We start from the raw sequence: 25,911 nt of genomic DNA on the forward strand, positions 1-25,911 counted from the left end.
AAAGGAACACTTATTGTTAAAGCATATAGCATTTCAATTTAGACTCTGAAAGGAACACTTATTGTTAGGTTTGGGGCCATTAACATATATATATTTAGACTGCTAACCATACTTGTATAACATTACTAGGCTTTAATATATTCTGTCATTGACAGCTGCTACTCCAGGTGGGTGCTATTATCTAATGCTACTGTTTGGTATTATAGGAATACCAATAATATTAATATATTTGTACAGATAATTACGAGATTGTTAACTATAGTTGATGGAATCTAGTATGGTTCACTACTTGTTTAGGAGTCTCACTTCTATTGGAACAGCTCCCATAGTTGTGTGGGGACTGAGACCGTCATGATATATATCCTTACTATTTACTTTAGGGGAAATCCTAAAGGCTTCCACCTAACTTACAGTATGTGGTCCGCATAAATATTACTCACTGGTCACTCTTAATACAAATGGTTTACTATCGGTTTAGTAGTTAAATGTTACCCACTACTCTGAGAATACCCAAAATGTTACTTAATCTATAGCACCATCCCTCTCAACACTTTATTCACCTTTGTGAGACATAGCACTGAGTAGTCCTGATAAGAGACACTAGATTATGTTCAACAATTTATGTTCAACAACATATTACAACAAGATCCTATGGACTGCGGCAGAGTCTATGGGACAAGCTGTTACGTATCAAGGGTTTATAATAAAAATTAAAAAAAATTGTCTCTCTGTGAGATATATTTTCTGGAGTGAGGCCATTAGCTTATTAGATATGATACTTTCCTTTCTCAGACAAGTCTATATTGTTTTCTTTATTTTATTTTTTAGTTGCCTCGAGTTCCTTAATATATTAGCCCCACTGTCATGAACACCTCCTACTAAAGTCATATATGAGTTTACCCCTGCCCTATTCTCCTGAAAATCCCAATACTATAAGTCTAAAATTTAAATGTAACACTATTCTCTTTATGGTAGGTCTATGCCTGAGTTCTCCCCTAGGATTTATATACTCCAAGGTTCGGTGCCTTCTGTGAATTGACTATGGTTGATATCCATAAGCCTCCTCCATACAACGATTTTACAAGCAGTTACAACAGCTAGTTAAAGCTATATGTACTATATCTATTGTGTTCTAAGAGTCATGGTAGCATCTACATTATATACCATAATGGGTTTTCTTTTTCACCACTATCGGATAAGGTCAAGCCATAGTTAAATATATATTCTTACTTAAGACATGTTTCTACTAATCCTGCTATAATTCTTAAGCCTAGTTACATAAGGTTCAAGAGTGACCGTATGAACCATTAGAATTCCTCCTCTCAGTTACCCCTGTTCATGTGGGTCCATGAGTGGCCCATCAAAGTTTGGAGGAAATATATTACTTAAAATGAGGTTCCATCTTTAGTGTTCAATAGTATTACTGATGGTAAAGTCTCTTGTTCTTTGGATAGCACATAGTCTTGTGTATAGTATTATTTTATTTTGTACTGTGATGTAACAGCTTGACAACTGTAGATGTACTCATTATTGTTTCTATTGAACACTTGATTTATGTTGTACCTTTTAACAACCTCAATAAAAAAAAAACTGTCACACTCACATAGGATAGAATGATAAGTTGTAAAATTTACCATCACTTATTATATGGCAATATAATACACAAAGGGTGTGTCTATCATCAGGCTATAAATATTCCAAGGGTTCTATCTACAGATAAAAGTAACTATTTGAACACGTTCTTCTTTTTGGCATATTAATATACGGATTTAGTTATTGCTTATTTTGACGTCTTCTCTAGATTTGGGTCACTCAAAGAAATACACAAATTGTAGCAAGATCATTGTATTGACTCATACAAATGCAAGTTATTTTTAACATAAAGGTTCAGTAGTGGATAAAAACAGTTTATATAGAATTAATAATGTACCTTTCTTTTTGGACGGTGAATCCGTTTTGCTGACCGGTTGGCTTACAGGAGTGATGTTTAGACTGATATCTTCATCATTAAAAAGAAGAGGTGCAGCTGCTCCTAGTGATTCAATATCTGGCTCACTTGGCTTCATTTGCACAAATTCAGAGTCCTCTATATGCACCAAGATGGACTGATCTACAACAGGTTCTGTAGACAAGGCTTTACCTTCATCTGCTGAGATGATCCTGAAATGTGTGCTCTCCGACGGATTTATATTTACAGTGCTGGACTCCTTACTTTTATGTAGAGAAGACTGAAAATGTGATAGATATTACCATTATAATGTAAACACTTGACATAAAAGAAATATTCTGTTTACATTGCTATTTTTAATCATTCATGTTGAAGAATACTTAGTGGCCATTTAACTTTTTTACCATTAAAGACAAAAACATGTAAAGGAACATGAAAATAGTAAATGCAATGTATATCAGTGCACTGCAAATTCCATTTTGCAATACAGTTATGTTCGCATGTCCTATTCTCTTAAATGTTGTCACTGCTAAAGCGATCAAATTCCCCCATTGACAATACTTCCACATTCTCCGAGTGCCAGTGACATCATATGACTGTCATAACAGGAATTTGTCAGAGTAATTTCTGTTCCTGCTGCAGTAACATGTGCTGTACCTTTAATGGAGGCCTAGAAGATCAATTAGCTCTTAATTCTAGTAGTCTTTATAAGCTTTCTGTTTGTAGCATGATGCTGCATGTGTATTGAATGTTCTGACTTCTTACTCATCTGGCAGTTTGTTTGTTTTTTGGCTATGCTGGTTTGATTTTTAGCTTTCCCTAACTTTGGCCTAGATTTAGAGTTTTGTCGGTAAAGACCTGCGGTGCCAACGCTGCTTTTTTTTCCAGCGCACTCTTAAGACAACCCTGGTATTTAGAGTTGTCTGAATGGATGTGTTAGCCTCAGAAAAGGGAGCGTTGAGCATAATTTAGCTCCACTTCAACCCTTAATACCAGCGTTGCTTAAGTCAGCGGTAAGCTGGAAAAACATGCTTGTGCACGATATCCCCATAGGAAACAATGGGGCTGAGCTGGCTGAAAAAAAATCTAACACCTGCAAAAAAGCAGCGTTCAGCTCCTAACGCAGCCCCATTGTTTCCTATGGGGAAACACTTTCTAAGTCTACACCTAACACCCTAACATGAACCCCGAGTCTAAACACCCCTAACCTTACACTTATTAACCCCTAATCTGCTGACCGGACATCGCCGCCACCTACATTATAGCTATGAACCCCTAATCTGCTGTCCCTAACATCGCCTAGATTATATTTATTAACCCCTAATCTGCCCCCCCCCAACGTTGCCGCCACCTACCTACACTTATTAACCCCTAATCTGCCGACCGGACCTCGCCACCACTATAATAAATGTATTAACCCCTACACTGCCGCACTCCCGCCTCGCAAACACTATAATAAATAGCTATGAACCCCTAATCTGCTGTCCCTAACATCGCCTAGATTATATTTATTAACCCCTAATCTGCCCCCCCCAACGTCGCCGCCACCTACCTACACTTATTAACCCCTAATCTGCCGACCGGACCTCGCCGCCACTATAATAAATGTATTAACCCCTAAACCGCCGCACCCCCGCCTCGCAAACACTATAATAAATAGTATTAACCCCTAATCTGCCCTCCCTAACATCGCCGCCACCTACCTACAAATATTAACCCCTAATCTCCCACCTGCAACGTCGCCGCTACTATAATAAATTTATTAACCCCTAAACCTAAGTCTAACCCTAACACCCCCCCTAACTTAAATATCATTTAAATTAATCTAAATAAATTTACTATCATTAAATACATTTTTCCTATTTAAAAATAAATACTTACCTATAAAATAAACCATAAGATAGCTACAATATAACTATTAGTTACATTGTAGCTATTTTAGGATTTATATTTATTTTACAGGCAACTTTCTATTTATTTTAACTAGGTACAATAGCTATTAAATAGTTATTACCTATTTAATAGCTACCTAGTTAAAATAATTACAAAATTACCTGTAAAATAAATCCTAACCTAAGTTACAAATACACCTAACACTACACTATCAATAAATTAATTAAATAAATTAACTACAATTAGCTAAACTAAAATACAATTAAATAAACTGATCTATAATACAAAAAAAAACACTAAATTACAAAAATTCTACAAGAAGTTTAAACTAATTACACCTAATCTAAGCCCCCTAATAAAATAAAATAAAAAAAAAATAATAATAAAATGCCCTACCCTATTCTAATTTAAAAAGTAATCAGCTCTTTTACCAGCCCTTAAAAGGGCCTTTAGCGGGGCATTGCCCCAAAGTAATCAGCTCTTTTACCTGAAAAAAAAAAAACAATACCCCCCAACATTAAAACCCACCACCCACATACCCCTACTCTAACCCACCCAAACCCCCTTAAATAAAACTAACACTAACCCCCTGAAGATTTCCCTACCTTGATTCGTCTTCACTCAGCCGACCCGAATTCTTCATCCAAGCGGAGCAAGAAGATGTCCTCCATCCCGTAGAAGTCTTCATCCAAGCGGGGTCTTCTATCTTCATCCATCCGGAGCGGAGCGGAGCCATCTTCCAGCCAGCCGACGCGGAGCCCTCCTATTCAACCGACGGACTAACGACAAATGACGGTTCCTTTAAGCGACGTCATCCAAGATAGCGTCCCTCGAATTCCAATTGGATGATAGGATTCTATCAGCCAATCTGAATTAAGGTAATAAAAATCGGATTGAACTTCAATCTGATTGGCTGATTCAATCAGCCAATCAGATTTTTCTTACCTTTTTTTCTTAATTTTTTTTTTCTTAATTTTTCTTACCTTAATTCCGATTGGCTGATAGAATCCTATCAGTCAATCGGAATTCGAGGGACGCCATCTTGGATGACATCCCTTAAAGGAACCGTCATTCGTCGTTAGTCCGTCGGTTGAAGAGGATGGCTCCGCGTCGGCTGGCTGGAAGATGGCTCCGCTCCGCTCCGGATGGATGAAGATAGAAGACCCTGCTTGGATGAAGACTTCTACCGGATGGAGGACATCTTCTTGCTCCACTTGGATGAAGAATTCGGCTCGGCTGGGAGAAGACGACTCAAGGTAGGGAGATCTTCAGGGAGTTAGTGTTAGGTTTATTTAAGGGGGGTTTGGGTGGGTTAGAGTAGGGGTGTGTGGGTGGTGGGTTTTAATGTTGGGGGGGTTGTATTTTCTTTTACAGGTAAAAGAGCGGATTACTTTGGGGCAATGCCCCGCAAAAGGCCATTTTAAGGGCTGGTAAAAGAGCTGATTACTTTGTAATTTAGAATAGGGTTGGGCATTTTATTATTTTGGGGGGCTTTTTTATTTTATTAGGGGGCTTAGATTAGGTGTTATTAGTTTAAACTTCTTGTAAAAAAATGTTTATTTCCTGTAATTTAGTGTTTTTTTTTGTATTATAGATTAGTTTATTTAATTGTATTTTAGTTTAGCTAATTGTAGTTAATTTATTTAATTTATTTATTGATAGTGTAGTGTTAGGTGTATTTGTAACTTAGGTTAGGATTTATTTTAAAAAAAAAATTTATTTAATGATAGTAAATTTATTTAGATTAATTTAAATGATATTTAAGTTAGGGGGGTGTTAGGGTTAGGGTTAGACTTAGGTTTAGGGGTTAATAAATTTATTATAGTAGCGGCGACGTTGCGGGTGGGAGATTAGGGGTTAATATTTGTAGGTAGGTGGCGGCGATGTTAGGGAGGGCAGATAAGGGGTTAATACTATTTATTATAGTGTTTGCGAGGCGGGAGTGCGGCGGTTTAGGGGTTAATACATTTATTATAGTGGCGGCGAGGTCCGGTCGGCAGAATAGGGGTTAAGTGTAGGTAGGTGGCGGCGACGTTGGGGGGGCAGATTAGGGGTTAATAAATATAATGTAGGTGTCGGCGATGTTAGGGGCAGCAGATTAGGGGTTCATAGCTATAATGTAGGTGGCGGCGATGTCCGGTCGGAAGATTAGGGGTTAAAAATATTTATTATAGGGTTTGCGATGTGGGGGGGCCTCGGTTTAGGGGTTCATAGGTAGTTTATGGGTGTTAGTGTACTTTATAGCACAGTAGCTACGAGCTTTATGTTCCGGCGTTAGCCCATAAAGCTCTTAACTACTGACTTTTTTAGGCGGTAGGAGTCTTGTCGGTAGAGGCTCTACCGCTCACTTCTTCCAAGACTCGAAATACCAGCGTTAGGCAAATCCCATTGAAAAGATAGGATACGCAATTGACGTAAGGGGATCTGCGGTAGCCTCGAGTCGCGGAAAGAAAGTGAGCGGTAGACCCTTTCCTGCCTGCCTCTAAATACCAGCGGGCGGTAAAAAGCAGCGTTAGGACCCCTTAACGCTGCTTTTGACGGCTAACGCCAAACTCTAAATCTAGGCGTTTGTTTCTGTATTTACCCCCTGTTTTGGACGGATTTCATATTTGACTTTAGCTTGTTCTTTGACTTTGCATTTGTTAAATGATTTTCTGCTGCTTCTCACTGTAAGGATTTGACCTGAACTGTCTGCTTGTATCTGACTATTTAGTTTTCACTATTACTGCCTTATATATTCAACACCTCTGCTCTAAAGAGATCTGCATTTAAGTCACCTATGTGAGTTTGTCTTCGTCTGGACAGCAAAACTAAACAGTTACTTACCTTTACCTATTATTATTATTGTTATTTACCTTTGGTATTTAGAGTTATAAATGTAACGTTGCGTTTTTGTAATTATTTGTTCTTTTACTTTGTAGAAGCTGATTAAAGTACAAGAGAGAGTTCAGCTACTAAGTTGAATTTCATTGCTCTCTTACCCCTAGCCTCTGCTTGGTTACTGTGATAAACTTGCAGTGGTGTCCCAGTAAGGGTTTGTGGTGAGGTGGGCCTCTCAAAAATTGATTCCATCTTGTTTAATTCTGGAGCAGCAGTAATCCACCTAACGCTGGTAAAGACGCGGGCCCGGCCAGTAAAACATTTTGTTATGTGTTACAATGACACATTGAGAAATGTTTCTAATGGTATATAAAATGCACAGCTATGGATTTTTAATTACTGCTTTTATGTCCTTTTAATACATAGTAGATAAGGTTGAAAAAAGACCGAAGACCATCGAGTTCAACCTATACAAATCTAAAATACTTACAAAAAGCTCCATTTAAGCTTAAATAACCCCACTAAAAGGTAATCCATTTAATACTAGCAATCATATGCATGAATTTTGTTTATATACAGAAATGTATCCAGACTATTTTTAAATTATCTTGGGTATTGGCATTCACTACCTCCTTTGGTAATGAGTTCCACAACTTTATTGCTCTTACAGTGAAAAAACGTTTCCGTTGCAGGAGATTAAATCTCCTTTCCTCCAACCTTAAATTGAGACCTCTTGTCAGAAACTATTTTCTTGGAATAAACAGAGCTTCTACCATCTCTGTATATTGGCCTTGAATATATTTATATAAAGTAATCATGTCACCTTTCAAGCGCCTTTTTTCTAAAGAAAACAGACCCAGTTTGGCTAGCCTCTCCTCATAGGTTAAATTCTCCAAATCCCTTATTAGCTTTGTGGCCCTTCTCTGAACTTTTTCTAATTCTGCAATATCTTTTTTTGCGATCGGTCCCCAGAACTGCACTCCATACTCAAGGTGAGGTATTACCAGGGCTTTATATAGTGACATAATTATGCTTTCCTCCTCCCTTGAATCAATGCCTCTTTTAATACATGCTGGTATCTTATTAGCCTTTGAAGCCGCTGCCCTGCATTGTGCATCCATCTTTAGCTTGTTATCTATTACTACTCCCAAATCCCTTTCCTCCTCTGTTTGGCTAAGTCTTGTACCATTTACAATACAATACAATGGCTTTACTGAAATTTATAAATTCACTGTACCTAGAGAGTAGGGGGGTCCTAGAGAAGAGGTGGGAAATACAGGGTAAAGAAAAAGATCATTGAGGGGAATGTGGGGTAAATGGGGGGCAGCTACACTACATAATTATTTTTAATTATTATTGCATAAAAAAGTAAAATCATAGAAAACTGGGTACTGGCAGACAGCTGCCAGTACCTTAGAGGGGAAGGTAATAAAGATTTTTGGGAGGGATCAGGGAGGTGGAAAGGTAAGGGGGTAATCATACACTGTACAAAATAATAATAATAATAATAATAATAATAATAAAACTAATAATAATACAAAAGTCTAAAACTGCATACTGGCAGATTGTCTGCCAGTACTTAAGATGATGGTGACCAGTGGGGGGGTAGGGGAGGGAAGAGAGCTGTTTGAGAGGGATCAGGGGGTGGGAAGCAGGGGTCAAGTCCTACAAAAAACATAATTTATGTAAGAACTTACCTGATAAATTAATTTATTTCATATTGGCAAGAGTCCATGAGCTAGTGACGTATGGGATATACATTCCTACCAGGAGGGGGAAAAGTTTCCCAAACCTCAAATGCCTACAAATACACCCCCCACCACACCCACAACTCAGTTTAACGAATAGCCAAGAAGTGAGGTGATAACACAAAGGAGTAAAAAAGCATACAAAAAGAGGAACTGGAAATTTAATTGTGCTTTTATACAAAGAAAAAAACATAACCACCATAAAAAGGGGGGGGCCTCATGGACTCTTGCCAATATGAAATAAATTAATTTATCAGGTAAGTTCTTACATAAATTATGTTTTCTTTCATGTAATTGGCAAGAGTCCATGAGCTAGTGACGTATGGGATAGAAATACCCAAGATGTGGAAGTCCACAGAAGAGTCACTAGAGAGAGATAAAATAACAACAGCTATTGCCACTGAGAAATTAAATCCACACAATAATTAAGTTTTTCTTAAAAAAAAAACTGAAATCAAGCAGTAGAATCAAACTGAAACAGCTGCCTGAAGAACTTTTTCTACCAAAGACTGCTTCAGAAGAAGCAAATACATCAAAATGGTAAAAACAATCGCCTAGATTACGAGTCTTGCGTTAGCCTTAAAAAGCAGCGTTGAGAGATCCCAATGCTGCTTTTTAACGCCCGCTGGTATTACGAGTCTGGCAGGTACAGGTGTACCGCTCACTTTTTTTCCACGTTTCGAGCATACCGCAAATCCCCTTACGTCAATTCTGTATCCTATCTTTTAATGGGATTTTACTAACGCCGGTATTACGAGTCTTGGAGAAAGTGAGCGGTACACCCTCTCCTGTCAAGACTCCTACCGCATTTAAAAGTCAGTAGTTAAGAGTTTTATGGGCTAACGCCGTAACATAAAACTCTTAACTAAAGTGCTAATAAGTACACTAACACCCATAAACTACCTATTAACCCCTAAACCGAGCCCCCCCCCCACATCACAAACAGTTAACTTAAGTTTCTAACCCCTAATCTGCCGACCGGACATCACCGTCACTTCAAAAAATATATTAACCCCTAAACCGCCACACTCCCGCCTCGCAAACACTAGTTAAATTTTATTAACCCCTAATCTGCCGCCCCTAACATCGCCGACACTTACCACATTTATTAACCCCTAATCTGCCGCCCACAACATCGCCGCCACTATATTAAATGAATTAACCCCTAAATCTAAGTCTAACCCTAACACCCCCCTAACTTAAATATAATTTAAATAAAATGAAATAAAATTACTACAATTAAATAAATTATTCCTATTTAAAACTAAATACTTACCTATAAAATAAACCCTAAACTAGCTACAATATAACTAATAGTTACATTCTAGCTAGCTTAGGGTCTATTTTTATTTTACAGGCAACTTTGTATTTATTTTAACTAGGTACAATAGTTATTAAATAGTTATTAACTATTTAATAACTTCTTAGTTAAAATAAAAACAAATTTACCTGTAAAATAAAACCTAATCTAAATTACAATTATACCTAACACTACACTATAATTAAAATAATTTCCTAAATTAACTACAATTAACTACAATTAAATTAAATAAACTAAAGTACGAAAAAAACAAACACTAAATTACAGAAAATAATAAAATAATTACAAGAATTTTAAACTAATTACACCTAATCTAATCCAGTTAAATTAGGGAAATGGGATAATGAGGTACAAATAATAAAAATATTTATTTCTTATATTACCCCTTATCTATTATGTATGTAATTAATTTACAACCAAAGGAGTTATACACTCCAGCACTGGCTGAGACAATGAATACAAATAGTAATGCACTATATAGAATGTATGGGGGGGGGGGTGCTCGCTGTCCAATAAGCAAGATAAAATAATGAAGAAAAAGTGGACAGAGATGGAGCACTCACAAAAGTGGCATAGATGGCTACTCAGTGTAGGTAAATGTAATTAAATCTTAACGTTTATTAGTTAATCATAGAAATAAAAACTACTGCTGTGGTAGTAAGTAAGACTTAGATTAAAAAGAACACACAAATAGAGAAGGCTGTCTAATCCACAAAATGCACCATAAACATAGTAGTGGCAAAACCAATATAAGTGAATGATATGAACTTGGGCAGAGATATACCAAACACGGTTCACGGATTGCACAATTATCTATCTGCAAAAAGGAGGATTGACCTCTAAACAATAATGCTATCTAGTGCAATACTGGACAGGTATAAGTCTGTCCAAGTCAAATAACCATAATAAAGTATAACATATATAAAGGTAACAGCAAATATATATATTAGTGGATAGCACAGCTATAATAGCGCATGATGCGCATTTCACCAGACTAGGCTTTCTCAAAGCCTTAAAAGGGCTTTTTGCGGGGCATTGCCCCAAAGTAATCAACTCTTTTACCAGTAAAAAAAAAATACAATACCCCCCAACATTAAAACCCACCACCCACACACCCAACCATACTCTAAAACCCACCCAATCCCCCCTTAATAAAACCTAACACTAACCCCTTGAAGATCACCCTACCTTGAGACGTCTTCACCCAGCCAGGCACAAGTGGTCCTCCAGAGGGGCAGAAGTCTTCATCCGATCCGGGCAGAAGAAGACCTCCAGAGGGACAGAAGTCTTCATCCAGGCGGCATCTTCTATCTACATCCATCCGGAGCGGGTCCATTTGCAAGCCAGCCGACGCGGAGGATCCTCTTCTTCCGACGACTCCCGACGAATGAAGGTTCCTTTAAATGACGTCATCCAAGATGGCGTCCCTTGAACTCTAGGATTCTATCAGCCAATCAGAATTAAGGTAGGAGAAATCCTATTGGATGATCCAATCAGCCAATAGAATTGAGCTTGCATTCTATTGGCTGATTGGATCAGCCAATAGGATTGAACTTCAATTCTATTGGCTAATTGGATCAGCCAATAGGATTTTTCCTACCTTAATTCCGATTGGCTGATAGAATCCTATCAGCCAATCGGAATTCAAGGGACGCCATCTTGGATGACGTCATTTAAAGGAACCTTCATTCGTCGGGAGTCATCGGAAGAAGAGGATGCTCTGCGTCGGCTGGCTTGAAGATGAACCCGCTCCGCTCCGGATGGATGAAGATTGAAGATGCCGCCTGGATGAAGACTTCTGCCCGTGTGGAGGACCACTTCTGCCCGGGTAGGATGAAGACTTCTGCCCCTCTGGAGGACCATTTGCGCCCGGCTGGGTGAAGACGTCTCAAGGTAGGGTGATCTTCAAGGGGTTAGTGTTAGGTTTTATTAAGGGGGGATTGGGTGGGTTTTAGAGTAGGGTTGGGTGTGTGGGTGGTGGGTTTTAATGTTGGCGGGGGTATTGTATTTTTTTTTTTTTACAGGTAAAAGAGCTGATTACTTTGGGGCAATGCCCCGCAAAAAGCCCTTTTAAGGGCTATTTGTAATTTAGTATAGGGTAGGGATTTTTTTATTATTTTGGGGGGCTTTTTTTATTTTATTAGGGGGATTAGATTAGGTGTAATTAGTTTAAAATTCTTCTAATTATTTTTTTTTCTGTAATTTAGTGTTTGTTTTTTTCGTACTTTAGTTTATTTAATTTAATTGTAGTTTATTGTAGTTAATTTAGGAAATTATTTTAATTATAGTGTAGTGTTAGGTGTAATTGTAATTTAGGTTAGGTTTTATTTTACAGGTCAATTTGTTTTTATTTTAACTAGGAAGTTATTAAATAGTTAATAACTATTTAATAACTATTGTACCTAGTTAAAATAAATACAAAGTTGCCTGTAAAATAAAAATAAACCCTGAGATAGCTACAATGTAATTATTAGTTATATTGTAGCTAGCTTAGGGCTTATTTTATAGGTAAGTATTTAGTTTTAAATAGGAATAATTTGTTTAATTGTAGTTATTTTATTTAGATTTATTTAAATTATATTTAAGTTAGGGGGGTGTTAGGGTTAAACTTAGGTTTAGGGGTTAATAACTATTATATTGGCAGGGACGATGGCGGCGGCAGATTAGGGGTTAATACATTTAATATAGTTGTGGCGACGTTGAGGGGGCAGATTAGGGGTTAATAACTATAATGTAGGTGGCGGCGATGTTGGGGGCAGCAGATTAGGGGTTCATAAGTATTATGTAGGTGGCGGCGGTGTCCGGAGCGGCAGATTAGGGGTTAATAATATTATGCAGGTGTTGTCGATGTCGGGGACGGCAGATTAGGGGTTAATAAGTGTAAGATTAGGGTTGTTTAGACTCGGGTTGATGTTAGGGTGTTAGGTGTAGACATAAATTTTCTTTCCCCATAGGAATCAATGGGGCTGCGTTAGGAGCTGAACGCTGCTTTTTTGTAGGTGTTAGGTTTTTTTCAGCCGATTCTGCCCCATTGTTTCCTATGGGGAAATTGTGCACGAGCATGCTTAGCCAGCTCACCGCTACCGTAAGCAACGCTGGTATTGAGGTGAGATGTGGAGCTAAATTTTGCTCTTCGCTCACTTTTTAGAGGCTAAGGCTAGGTTGAAAAAACCTGTAATACCAGCGTTGTTTGTAGGTGAGCGGTGAGCTGAAACTGAGCATTAGCACCGCACAGCCTTACCGATAAAACTTGTAATCTAGGTGAATAAAAGTATGCAAAGAAGACCAAATTACTGATTTGATCAACCTAAGCTTCATTCTGAAAAAGCCCAAGAAATGGTGACTGAACTTAGTAGAATGAGCTGTAAATCTCTGAGGCGGAGCCTGCCCTGCCTCCAAATAAGCCTTGAAAAATAAAGCTTTAATCAGGATGCCAAAGAAATGGCAGCGACTTTCTAACCTTTTCTGGAACCAGAAAAACAGCAAATAGACTAGAAGTCTTCTGAAATCCTAGTAACCTCGATATAGAATTATAAAGCTGTTACCACATCCAAAGGATGTAAAGAACTCTCAAAGAATTCTTTAGGATTAGGACACAAAGAAGGAACAACAATTTCGCTACTAATGTTGTTCAAATTCACAACCTTAGGAAAAAAAGAAGTCCACAAAACAACTTATCTAGACGAAAAAATCAGATAAGGAGACACACAAGAGAGAGCTGATACATCAGAAACTCTTGTAGCAGAAGAGATAGTCAAAAGAAACACTTTCCAAGAAATTAGATAATCTTCAAAGAAAATATAGGCTCAAAAGAAAAGAGCCTGCAAAATCTTTAACCCAAATAAGACTCTAAAAAGTAGAAATTAATAAATGAACAGGCTTGATACCAACCAATGCCTGAACAAGCTTTCTAGAAAACAAAACAGAAAGAACAGAAATTTGTCCCTTCAAAGAATTTGCAGACAAACTTATTCAAACCATCCTGAAAAACTGTAAAATTCTAGGAATTCTAAAAGAATGCCAAGAGAATTTATGAGAACACTATAAAATATAGGTTTCCCAAACCTGATAATACATGTTCCTTAAAACAGACTTATAAGCCTGCAACATAGCGATAAAAAACGTCAGAAAAAGAGTCAGAGAAACCTCTATGACTAAACACTAATCAATTTCCATATCCCCAAATTAGTAATTTGAGATCCCGATGGAAAAATAGCCCCTAAAAGAAACGGGCTGGCCAAAGAGAAAGCGGCCAAGGATGGCAACTGGACATCCGAACAAGATCCACATACCAAACATGTGAGGCCATGTTGATGCTATCAGAAACACATAACACTGTTCCAATATGATCTTGGAAATCAGAGACGGAAAGATGTAGTCAGGTTGCAAAACCAAGACACTGCTAATGCATCCACCATCTTCACCTGAGGATCCCTGGACCTGAAAAGGTGTCTGGAAAATTGAGAAAACACATCTATATAGAGACACCACTCTCCCTGATGTAAAGACTGACGGATGAGATAATCCACCTCCCAAATGTCTAAAATCGTAGAAAATATACAGTAGATGAATTCCATCTAAGAACGTATTCAATATACTTCTTAATTGCTAAGGAACTACAAGTCCCTATTGTTGATTGTCTGAAAGCAAAAAATGAAAAAACAGAATTTATGTTTACCTGATAAATTACTTTCTCCAACGGTGTGTCCGGTCCACGGCGTCATCCTTACTTGTGGGATATTCTCTTCCCCAACAGGAAATGGCAAAGAGCCCAGCAAAGCTGGTCACATGATCCCTCCTAGGCTCCGCCTTCCCCAGTCATTCGACCGACGTAAAGGAGGAATATTTGCATAGGAGAAATCATATGATACCGTGGTGACTGTAGTTAAAGAAAATAAATTATCAGACCTGATTAAAAAACCAGGGCGGGCCATGGACCGGACACACCGTTGGAGAAAGTAATTTATCAGGTAAACATAAATTCTGTTTTCTCCAACATAGGTGTGTCCGGTCCACGGCGTCATCCTTACTTGTGGGAACCAATACCAAAGCTTTAGGACACGGATGAAGGGAGGGAGCAAATCAGGTCACCTAGATGGAAGGCACCACGGCTTGCAAAACCTTTCTCCCAAAAATAGCCTCAGAAGAAGCAAAAGTATCAAATTTGTAAAATTTAGTAAAAGTGTGCAGTGAAGACCAAGTCGCTGCCTTACATATCTGATCAACAGAAGCCTCGTTCTTGAAGGCCCATGTGGAAGCCACGGCCCTAGTGGAATGAGCTGTGATTCTTTCAGGAGGCTGCCGTCCGGCAGTCTCGTAAGTCAATCTGATGATGCTTTTAAGCCAAAAAGAGAGAGAGGTAGAAGTTGCTTTTTGACCTCTCCTTTTACCAGAATAAACAACAAACAAGGAAGATGTTTGTCTAAAATCCTTTGTAGCATCTAAATAGAATTTTAGAGCACAAACTACATCCAAATTGTGCAACTTTCCAAGATAATAACTTAATATCAACGGAATGTAAGGGTTCAAACGGAACCCCCTGAAGAACTGAAAGAACTAAATTGAGACTCCAAGGAGGAGTCAAAGGTTTGTAAACAGGCTTGATTCTAACCAGAGCCTGAACAAAAGCTTGAACATCTGGCACAGCTGCCAGCTTTTTGTGAAGTAACACAGACAAAGCAGAAATCTGTCCCTTCAAAGAACTTGCAGATAATCCTTTCTCCAAACCTTCTTGAAGAAAGGATAGAATCTTAGGAATTTTTATCTTGTCCCAAGGGAATCCTTTAGATTCACACCAACAGATATATCTTTTCCATATTTTATGGTAGATTTTTCTAGTTACAGGCTTTCTGGCCTGAACAAGAGTATCAATGACAGAATCTGAGAACCTTCGCTTTGATAAAATCAAGCGTTCAATCTCCAAGCAGTCAGTTGGAGTGAGACCAGATTCGGATGTTCGAACGGACCTTGAACAAGAAGGTCCCGTCTCAAAGGTAGCTTCCATGGTGGAGCCGATGACATATTCACCAGGTCTGCATACCAAGTCCTGCGTGGCCACGCAGGAGCTATCAAGATCACCGATGCCCTCTCCTGATTGATCCTGGCTACCAGCCTGGGGATGAGAGGAAACGGTGGGAATACATACGCTAGTTTGAAGGTCCAAGGTGCTACTAGTGCATCTACTAGAGTCGCCTTGGGATCCCTGGATCTGGACCCGTAGCAAGGAACCTTGAAGTTCTGACGAGAGGCCATCAGATCCATGTCTGGAATGCCCCACAACTGAGTAATTTGGGCAAAGATTTCCGGATGGAGTTCCCACTCCCCCGGATGAAATGACTGACGACTCAGAAAATCCGCTTCCCAATTTTCCACTCCTGGGATGTGGATTGCAGACAAGTGGCAGGAGTGAGTCTCCGCCCATTGAATGATTTTGGTCACTTCTTCCATCGCCAGGGAACTCCTTGTTCCCCCCTGATGGTTGATGTACGCAACAGTCGTCATGTTGTCCGATTGAAACCGTATGAATTTGGCCTTTGCTAGCTGAGGCCAAGCCTTGAGAGCATTGAATATCGCTCTTAGTTCCAGAATATTTATCGGGAGAAGAGATTCTTCCCGAGACCAAAGACCCTGAGCTTTCAGGAGTCCCCAGACCGCGCCCCAGCCCACCAGACTGGCGTCGGGCGTGACAATGACCCACTCTGGTCTGCGGAAGCTCATCCCCTGTGACAGGTTGTCCAGGGACAGCCACCAACGGAGTGAATCTCTGGTCCTCTGATCTACTTGTATCGTCGGAGACAAGTCTGTATAATCCCCATTCCACTGACTGAGCATGCACAGTTGTAATGGTCTCAGATGAATTCGCGCAAAAGGAACTATGTCCATTGCCGCGACCATCAAACCTATTACTTCCATGCACTGCGCTATGGAAGGAAGAGGAACAGAATGAAGTACTTGACAAGAGTTTAGAAGTTTTGATTTTCTGGCCTCTGTCAGAAAAATCCTCATTTCTAAGGAGTCTATTATTGTTCCCAAGAAGGGAACTCTTGTTGACGGAGATAGAGAACTTTTTTCTACGTTCACTTTCCACCCGTGAGATCTGAGAAAGGCCAGGACGATGTCCGTGTGAGCCTTTGCTTGTGGAAGGGACGACGCTTGAATCAGAATGTCGTCCAAGTAAGGTACTACTGCAATGCCCCTTGGTCTTAGCACCGCTAGAAGGGACCCCAGTACCTTTGTGAAAATTCTTGGAGCAGTGGCTAATCCGAACGGAAGTGCCACAAACTGGTAATGCTTGTCCAGAAAGGCGAACCTTAGGAACCGATGATGTTCCTTGTGGATAGGAATATGTAGATACGCATCCTTTAAATCCACCGTGGTCATGAATTGACCTTCCTGGATGAAAGGAAGAATTGTTCGAATGGTTTCCATTTTGAACGATGGAACCTTGAGAAACTTGTTTAGGATCTTGAGATCTAAGATTGGTCTGAATGTTCCCTCTTTTTTGGGAACTATGAACAGATTGGAGTAGAACCCCATCCCTTGTTCTCCTAATGGAACAGGATGAATCACTCCCATTTTTAACAGGTCTTCTACACAATGTAAGAATGCCTGTTTTTTTATGTGGTCTGAAGACAATTGAGACCTGTGGAACCTCCCCCTTGGGGGAAGCCCCTTGAATTCCAGAAGATAACCTTGGGAGACTATTTCCAGCGCCCAAGGATCCAGAACATCTCTTGCCCAAGCCTGAGCGAAGAGAGTCTGCCCCCCACCAGATCCGGTCCCGGATCGGGGGCCAACATCTCATGCTGTCTTGGTAGCAGTGGCAGGTTTCTTGGCCTGCTTACCTTTGTTCCAGCCTTGCATTGGCCTCCAGGCTGGCTTGGCTTGAGAAGTATTACCCTCTTGCTTAGAGGATGTAGCACTTGGGGCTGGTCCGTTTCTGCGAAAGGGACGAAAATTTGGTTTATTTTTAGCCTTGAAAGACCTATCCTGAGGAAGGGCGTGGCCCTTACCCCCAGTGATATCAGAAATAATCTCTTTCAAGTCAGGGCCAAACAGCGTTTTCCCCTTGAAAGGAATGTTAAGCAATTTGTTCTTGGAAGACGCATCCGCTGACCAAGATTTTAGCCAAAGCGCTCTGCGCGCCACAATAGCAAACCCAGAATTTTTCGACGCTAATCTAGCCAATTGCAAAGTGGCGTCTAAGGTGAAAGAGTTAGCCAATTTGAGAGCATGAATTCTGTCCAAAATCTCCTCATAAGAAGAATCTTTATTGAGCGCCTTTTCTAGTTCATCGAACCAGAAACACGCTGCTGTAGTGACAGGAACAATGCATGAAATTGGTTGTAGAAGGTAACCTTGCTGAACAAACATCTTTTTAAGCAAACCCTCTAATTTTTTATCCATAGGATCTTTGAAAGCACAACTATCTTCTATGGGTATAGTGGTGCATTTGTTTAGAGTAGAAACCGCCCCCTCGACCTTGGGGACTGTCTGCCATAAGTCCTTTCTGGGGTCGACCATAGGAAACAATTTCTTAAATATAGGGGGAGGGACGAAAGGTATGCCGGGCCTTTCCCATTCTTTGTTTACAATATCCGCCACCCGCTTGGGTATAGGAAAAGCTTCGGGGGGCCCCGGGACCTCTAGGAACTTGTCCATCTTACATAATTTCTCTGGAATGACCAAATTCTCACAATCATCCAGAGTAGATAACACCTCCTTAAGCAGAGCGTGGAGATGTTCCAATTTAAATTTGAATGTAATCACATCAGGTTCAGCTTGTTGAGAAATTTTCCCTGAATCTGAAATTTCTCCCTCAGACAAAACCTCCCTGGCCCCCTCAGACTGGTGTAGGGGCACTTCAGAACCAATATCATCAGCGTCCTCATGCTCTTCCGTATTTTCTAAAACAGAGCAGTCGCGCTTTCGCTGATAAGTGGGCATTTTGGCTAAAATGTTTTTGATAGAATTATCCATTACAGCCGTTAATTGTTGCATAGTAAGGAGTATTGGCACACTAGATGTACTAGGGGCCTCCTGTGTGGGCAAGACTGGCGTAGACGAAGGAGGGGATGATGCAGTACCATGCTTACTCCCCTCACTTGAGGAATCATCTTGGGCATCATTTTCTCTAAATTTTGTGTCACATAAATCACATCTATTTAAATGAGAAGGAACCTTGGCTTCCCCACATACAGAACACAGTCTATCTGGTAGTTCAGACATGTTAAACAGGCATAAACTTGATAACAAAAAACGTTTTAAAATAAAACCGTTACTGTCACTTTAAATTTTAAACTGAACACACTTTATTACTGCAAATGTGAAAAAGTATGAAGGAATTGTTCAAAATTCACCAAAATTTCACCACAGTGTCTTAAAGCCTTAAAAGTATTGCACACCAAATTTGAAAGCTTTAACTCTAAAAATAACGGAACCGGAGCCGTTTTTATGTTTAACCCCTATACAGTCCCTGGTATCTGCTTTGCTGAGACCCAACCAAGCCCAAAGGGGAATACGATACCAAATGACGCCTTCAGAAAGCCTTTTCTATGTATCTGAGCTCCTCACACATGCATCTGCATGTCATGCTTCTCAAAAACAACTGCGCAATAGAGGCGCGAAAATGAGGCTCTGCCTATGATTAGGGAAAGCCCCTAGAGAACAAGGTGTCCAATACAGTGCCTGCCGGTTATTTTACATAATTCCCAAGAATAAAATAATTCCTCAAAGCTATGAAGTATTAAAAATGCTTATATATCAATCGTTTTAGCCCAGAAAATGTCTACCAGTCTTAAAAGCCCTTGTGAAGCCCTTTATTCTTATGTAATAAAAATGGCTTACCGGATCCCATAGGGAAAATGACAGCTTCCAGCATTACATAGTCTTGTTAGAAATGTGTCATACCTCAAGCAGCAAAAGTCTGCTCACTGTTTCCCCCAACTGAAGTTAATTCCTCTCAACAGTCCTGTGTGGAAACAGCCATCGATTTTAGTAACGGTTGCTAAAATCATTTTCCTCTTACAAACAGAAATCTTCATCACTTTTCTGTTTCAGAGTAAATAGTACATACCAGCACTATTTTAAAATAACAAACTCTTGATTGAAGAATAAAAACTACAGTTAAACACCAAAAAACTCTAAGCCATCTCCGTGGAGATGTTGCCTGTACAACGGCAAAGAGAATGACTGGGGAAGGCGGAGCCTAGGAGGGATCATGTGACCAGCTTTGCTGGGCTCTTTGCCATTTCCTGTTGGGGAAGAGAATATCCCACAAGTAAGGATGACGCCGTGGACCGGACACACCTATGTTGGAGAAAGTTCTCTCCTAAAAGAGGCCAAGCCTGAAAGAGTTCTGAAAAATAGCACAGAGTTCTAAAATATTGATTGGAAACCTCTCCTCTTGAAGTTTCCAAACCCCTTGTACCTGTAAGACTTGCATCCATCAAGAATACAGTCCAGGAAGGACGAACAAAAGGAGGCCCCCTGAATTAAACGATGATAGGCTAATCACCAAAACAGAGAGAGTAGAGAGTTAGGATTTAAAAATATCAACTGTGATATCTAAAAACAATCCCTGTATCATTGATTCAGTATGTAAAGCAAAAAGAGATCTCAGAGAAAAACGAACAAAGGGAGCCACGCTCGATGCTGCAGTTATGAGACCTAAAACTTCCATGCACATAACAACTGAAAGAAATGTTCTAGACTGTAAGTTAGACAGGCTAACACCAATTATAAATGACTTTTATCGGATAAAGACAAAGACATAAACACAGAATCCATCTAGAAACCCAAAAAGAAGTGATCCTTGTCTGAGGAATCACAAACTCTTAGGTAAATTAAATCCTCTAACCATGTCTTGAAGAAATTAAACTTAGATGATTCATGAGGAATTCCACAAAAAGAAAAGTCCATATATTTGAATACTGCTCTTTCATATGTATGTATTGGGTACTTGTAAAGCGCGTCTAATCACCCGTAAGGGACTCAAGACACTGCTCATTTAATCGACCTCGGAAGGATGAAAGGCTGAATGGACCTAGCCGGGAATCGAACCTGCAACCCTCAGGTTGCTACAGAGCTCAGCCACAGTGCATTAGCATGCTGAGCTATCTGTCCAGTTTAATAAAAGAAAAGTTTAAGCTAATACCAAGATACCATCCAAATAAGGAAGCACCACAATACCCTACTGACTGAAGACAGAAAGAAGGGCACCAAGAACTTTTGAGAAGATTCATAAAGCTGTCACTAAACCAAATGGAAGAGCGACAAATTGGTAAAGTTTAAAAAGAAAATCTCAGAATCCACAAGTGGTCTGAATTAAATAAAATATGAGGATAAACATCCTGAAAAATGGAGTGGACATGAAATGACCTTAACAAAAAGGAATAATAGTCCTTATAAACGCCAACTTAGAAGTTGAGACTCTAACAAAACAATATAAAAATCTTCAAAAAAGAAAAAAGTTTAAATAAACTTCCCAAACATGATTCTTATACTGAAACTGTTTAGACTGCAAAGGGAAATACACATAGACCTGACTCGTGGCAAATATAAGTAAATACATATATTTAAAACTTTATATTAATACATAAAGTGCCAAACCATAGCTGAGAGTGTCTTAAATAAAGATACATACTTACCGAAAGACACCCATCCACATATAGCAGATAGCCAAACCAGTACTGAAAACTATCAGCAGAGGTAATGGTATATAAGAGTATATCGTCGATCTGAAAAGGGAGGTAGGAGATGAATCCCTAAGACCGATAACAGAGAACCCTTGAAAAGATTTCCTGTGAGGGAAACCAAAAAAATCAATAGACGATACTCTCTTCACATCCCTCTGACAAACACTGTACTCTGAGAGGAATTGGGCTTTAGACTGCTTAGAAGTGCTTATCATAGAAAAAACATAAAAATCAAGCACAAACTTATTTCACCATCTCCATAGGAGGCAAAGTTTGTAAAACTGAGTTGTGGGTGTGGTGGGAGGTGTATTTATAGGCATTTGAGGTTTGGTAAACTTTGTCCCCTCCTGGTAGGAATGTATATCCCATATGTCACTAGCTCATGGACTCTTGTCAATTACATGAAAGAAAAAAGTGTGGGAACTCACCAAGACTTCCACCCCCTCACAATTAATATTGTTTTATAAACACACACTGTATTTATATGTATATAATCTGTACTCTTTGGTTAATAAAAGCAAATTAAAACCAATGAAGGGTTGAATTGTTGCTTTTGGGCCAGAGACGACTCCTCTGTCACAGAGTTTCACTCACTTAAGGTGCAATATCCCTATTTCTGCCGAGGGGAGCTAAATAACCCCAGAGCAAGCCACACAGAAATATAAGTACCATGTGTTACACACAGTGCGGGGTGATAACACAGCAGGACCGCTGACAGGCTTATATTTAGTGTATTGTAGGAAGTGTTATTGCCCATTAATAGAGTATCTTACTATCCCTCTAACTAGACTGTGCTGGAGCTCCTCCGACCACTAGCAGCAGTGTTTACTGAAGTGTTTCTCTTCTCCGTCCAGGGGGGAACTTAGTTCCTCCTGCAAAAACAAAATTTATCCTTACCTGATAAATTTATTTCTCTTGTGGTGTATCCAGTCCACGGATTCATCCATTACTTGTGGGATATTCTCCTTCCCAACAGGAAGCTGCAAGAGGATCACCCACAGCAGAGCTGTCTATATAGCTCCTCCCCTAACTGTCACCTCCCAGTCATTCGACCGAAGACCAGCAAGAGAAAGGAGAAACTATAGGGTGCAGTGCTGACTGTAGTTTAAAAATTAAAAAACACCTGCCTTAAAATGACAAGGCGGGCCGTGGACTGGATACACCACAAGAGAAATAAATTTATCAGGTAAGCATAAATTTTGTTTTCTCTTGTAAGGTGTATCCAGTCCAATGATTCATCCATTACTTGTGGGATACCAATACCAAAGTTATAGGACACGGATGAAGGGAGGGACAAGGCAGGTGCTTAAACGGAAGGCACCACTGCCTGTAAGACCTTTCTCCCAAAAATAGCCTTCGAAGAAGCAAAAGTATCAAATTTGTAGAATTTAGAAAAAGTATGAATCGAAGACCAAGTCGCCGCCTTACAAATCTGTTCAACAGAAGTCTCATTTTTAAAGGCCCATGTGGAAGCCACCGCTCTAGTGGAATGAGCTGTAATTCTTACAGGAGGCTGCTGGCCAGCAGTTTCATAAACTAAGCGGATTATACTTCTTAACCAAAAAGAAAGAGAAGTTGCTGAAGCCTTTTGGCCTTTCCTCTGTCCAGAGTAGACAACAAACAATGCAGATGTTTGACGAAAATCTTTAGTAGCTTGTAAATAAAACTTTAAAGCACGAACCACGTCAAGATTGTGTAATAGACGTTCCTTCTTTGAAGAAGGATTAGGACACAGTGACGGAACAACAATCTCTTGATTGATATTCTTATTGGATACCACCTTAGGAAGAAACCCAGGTTTGGTACGCAAAACTACCTTATCTGCATGGAAGATCAGATAAGGGGAATCACACTGCAAGGCAAATAACTCTGAAACTCTTCGAGCCGAAGAGATAGCTACCAAGAACAGAACTTTCCAAGATAAAAGCTTGATATCTATGGAATGCAGAGGTTCAAACGGAACCCCTTGAAGAACTTTAAGAACTAAATTTAAACTCCATGGCGGAGCAACAGGTTTAAACACAGGCTTGATTCTAACTAAAGCCTGACAAAACGCCTGAACGTCTGGAACATCCGCCAGACACTTGTGCAAAAGAATAGACAGAGCAGAAATCTGTCCCTTTAAGGAACTAGCTGACAATCCCTTCTCCAATCCTTCTTGGAGAAAAGACAATATCCTGGGAATCCTGACTTTACTCCATGAGTAACCCTTGGATTCACACCAATGAAGATATTTACACCATATCTTATGATAGATTTTCCTGGTGACAGGCTTTCAAGCCTGAATTAAGGTATCAATGACCGACTCGGAAAAACCACGTTTTGACAAAATCAAGCGTTCAATCTCCAAGCAGTCAGATGCAGAGAAATTAGATTTGGATGTTTGAAGGGACCTTGAAGTAGAAGGTCCTGTCTCAGCAGCAGAGTCCAAGGTGGAAAGGATGACATGTCCACCAGATCTGCGTACCAAGTCCTGCGTGGCCACCCAGGAGCTATCAAAATCACTGAAGCTCTCTCCTGCTTGATCTTGGCAATCAGACGAGGGAGCAGAGGAAACGGTGGAAACACATAAGCCAGGTTTAAAGACCAAGGCGCCGCTAGAGCATCTATCAGCGCTGCCTTGGGATCCCTGGACCTGAACCCGTAACAAAGAAGCTTGGCGTTTTGACGAGACGCCATGAGATCCAGTTCTGGTTTGCCCCAAAGTTGAATCAACTGTGCAAACACCTCCGGATGGAGTTCCCACTCCCCCGGATGAAAAGTCTGCCGACTTAGAAAATCCGCCTCCGAGTTCTCTACTCCTGGGATATGGATAGCTGATAGATGGCAAGAGTGAACCTCTGCCCATAGAATTATTTTTTAAATCTCCAACATTGCTAGGGAACTCCTTGTTCCCCCTTGATGGTTGATGTAAGCTACAGTCGTGAGGTTGTCCGACTGACATCTGATGAACCTGACCGCAGCTAGCTGAGGCCAAGCCTGAAGAGCATTGAATATCGCTCTTAGTTCCAGAATGTTTATCGGAAGGAGTGTCTCCTCCTGAGTCCACAAGCCCTGAGCCTTCAGGGAGTTCCAGACTGCACCCCAGCCCAGAAAGCTGGCATCTGTCGTTACTATTGTCCAATCTGGCCTGCGGAAGGTCATACCCTTGGACAGATGGACCCGAGATAACCACCAGAGAAGAGAATCCCTGGTCTCTTGATCCAGATTTAGTAGAGGGGACAAATCTGTGTAATCCCCATTCCACTGACTGAGCATGCAGAGTTGCAGCGGTCTGAGATGTAGACGGGCAAACGGCACTATGTTCATTGCCGCTACCATTAAGCCGATTACTTCCATACACTGAGCCACTGAAGGGCGAGAGGTAGAATAAAGAACACGGCAGGAATTTAGAAGTTTTGACAACCTGGCCTCTGTCAGGTAAATCTTCATTTCTACAGAATCTATCAGAGTTCCTAGGAAGGAAACTCTTGTGAGAGGGGATAGAGAACTTTTTTCTTCATTCACTTTCCACCCATGCAACCTCAGAAATGCCAGAACAATGTCCGTGTGAGACCTGGCAACTTGAAAAGTTGACGCTTGTATCAGAATGTCATCTGAGTAAGGGGCTACTGCTATAGCCCGCGGTCTTAGGACCGCTAGAAGGGACCCTAGAACCTTTGTAAAGATTCTTGGTGCCGTGGCCAACCCGAAGGGAAGAGCCACAAACTGGTAGTGCCTGTATTGACCCTCCTGGATCATAGGAAGGATGGTTCGAATAGTCTCCATCTTGAAGGATGAGACTCTGAGAAATTTGTTTAAAATCTTGAGATCTAAGATTGGTCTGAATGTTCCCTCTTTCTTGGGAACAACAAACAGATTTGAATAAAAGCCCTGTCCCTGTTTCTCCTGCGGAACTGGGTGGATCACTCCCATAACTAGGAGGTCTTGAACACAATGTAAGAATGCTTCTCTCTTTATCTGGTTTGCAGATAAAAGTGAGAGATGAAATCTCCCTTTTGGGGGAGAGGTTTTGAATTCCAGAAGATAACCCTTGGACACAATTTCCAATGCCCAGGGATCCTGGACATCTCTTGCCCAAGCCTGGGCGAAGAGAGAGAGTCTGCCCCCTACTAGATGCGTTTCCGGATCGGGGGCTGCTCTTTCATGCTGTCTTAGAGGCAGCAGCAGGCTTCTTGACCTGTTCCCCCTTGTTCCAAGCCTGGTTAGGTCTCCAGACCGGCTTAGACTGGGCAAAAGTTCCCTCTTGTTTTGTGTTAGAGGAAGTTGAAGCTGCGCCACTCTTGAAGTTTCGAAAGGGCCGAAAACTAGACTGTTTGGTCATTAATTTGTTGGACCTGTCTTGAGGAAGGGCATGACCTTCTCCTCCAGTGATGTCAGAAATGATCTCCTTCAGTCCAGGCCCGAATAGGATCTGTCCTTTGAAGGGAATGTTGAGAAGTTTAGACTTTGAAGTCACGTCAGCTGACCAGGATTTAAGCCATA

General features: G+C 40.3%; 1 protein-coding gene across 5 annotated transcripts in view; it reads right to left on the minus strand.

Moving 5' to 3' along the window:
- LPIN1 (lipin 1) overlaps positions 1–25,911 on the minus strand; it is a 477,940-nt gene that overhangs the window by 135,725 nt on the left and 316,304 nt on the right. For all 5 annotated transcript variants that reach the window (XM_053709668.1, XM_053709669.1, XM_053709670.1 and 2 more), the window contains one exon: positions 1,931–2,228. In XM_053709668.1, coding sequence (XP_053565643.1) covers positions 1,931–2,228 — 298 coding nt within the window. The remainder of the gene's footprint in view (positions 1–1,930; positions 2,229–25,911) is intronic.

This window comes from Bombina bombina, chromosome 4 (genome assembly GCF_027579735.1).
Source record: "Bombina bombina isolate aBomBom1 chromosome 4, aBomBom1.pri, whole genome shotgun sequence".
In the NCBI taxonomy this organism is placed as follows: Eukaryota; Metazoa; Chordata; class Amphibia; order Anura; family Bombinatoridae; genus Bombina; species Bombina bombina.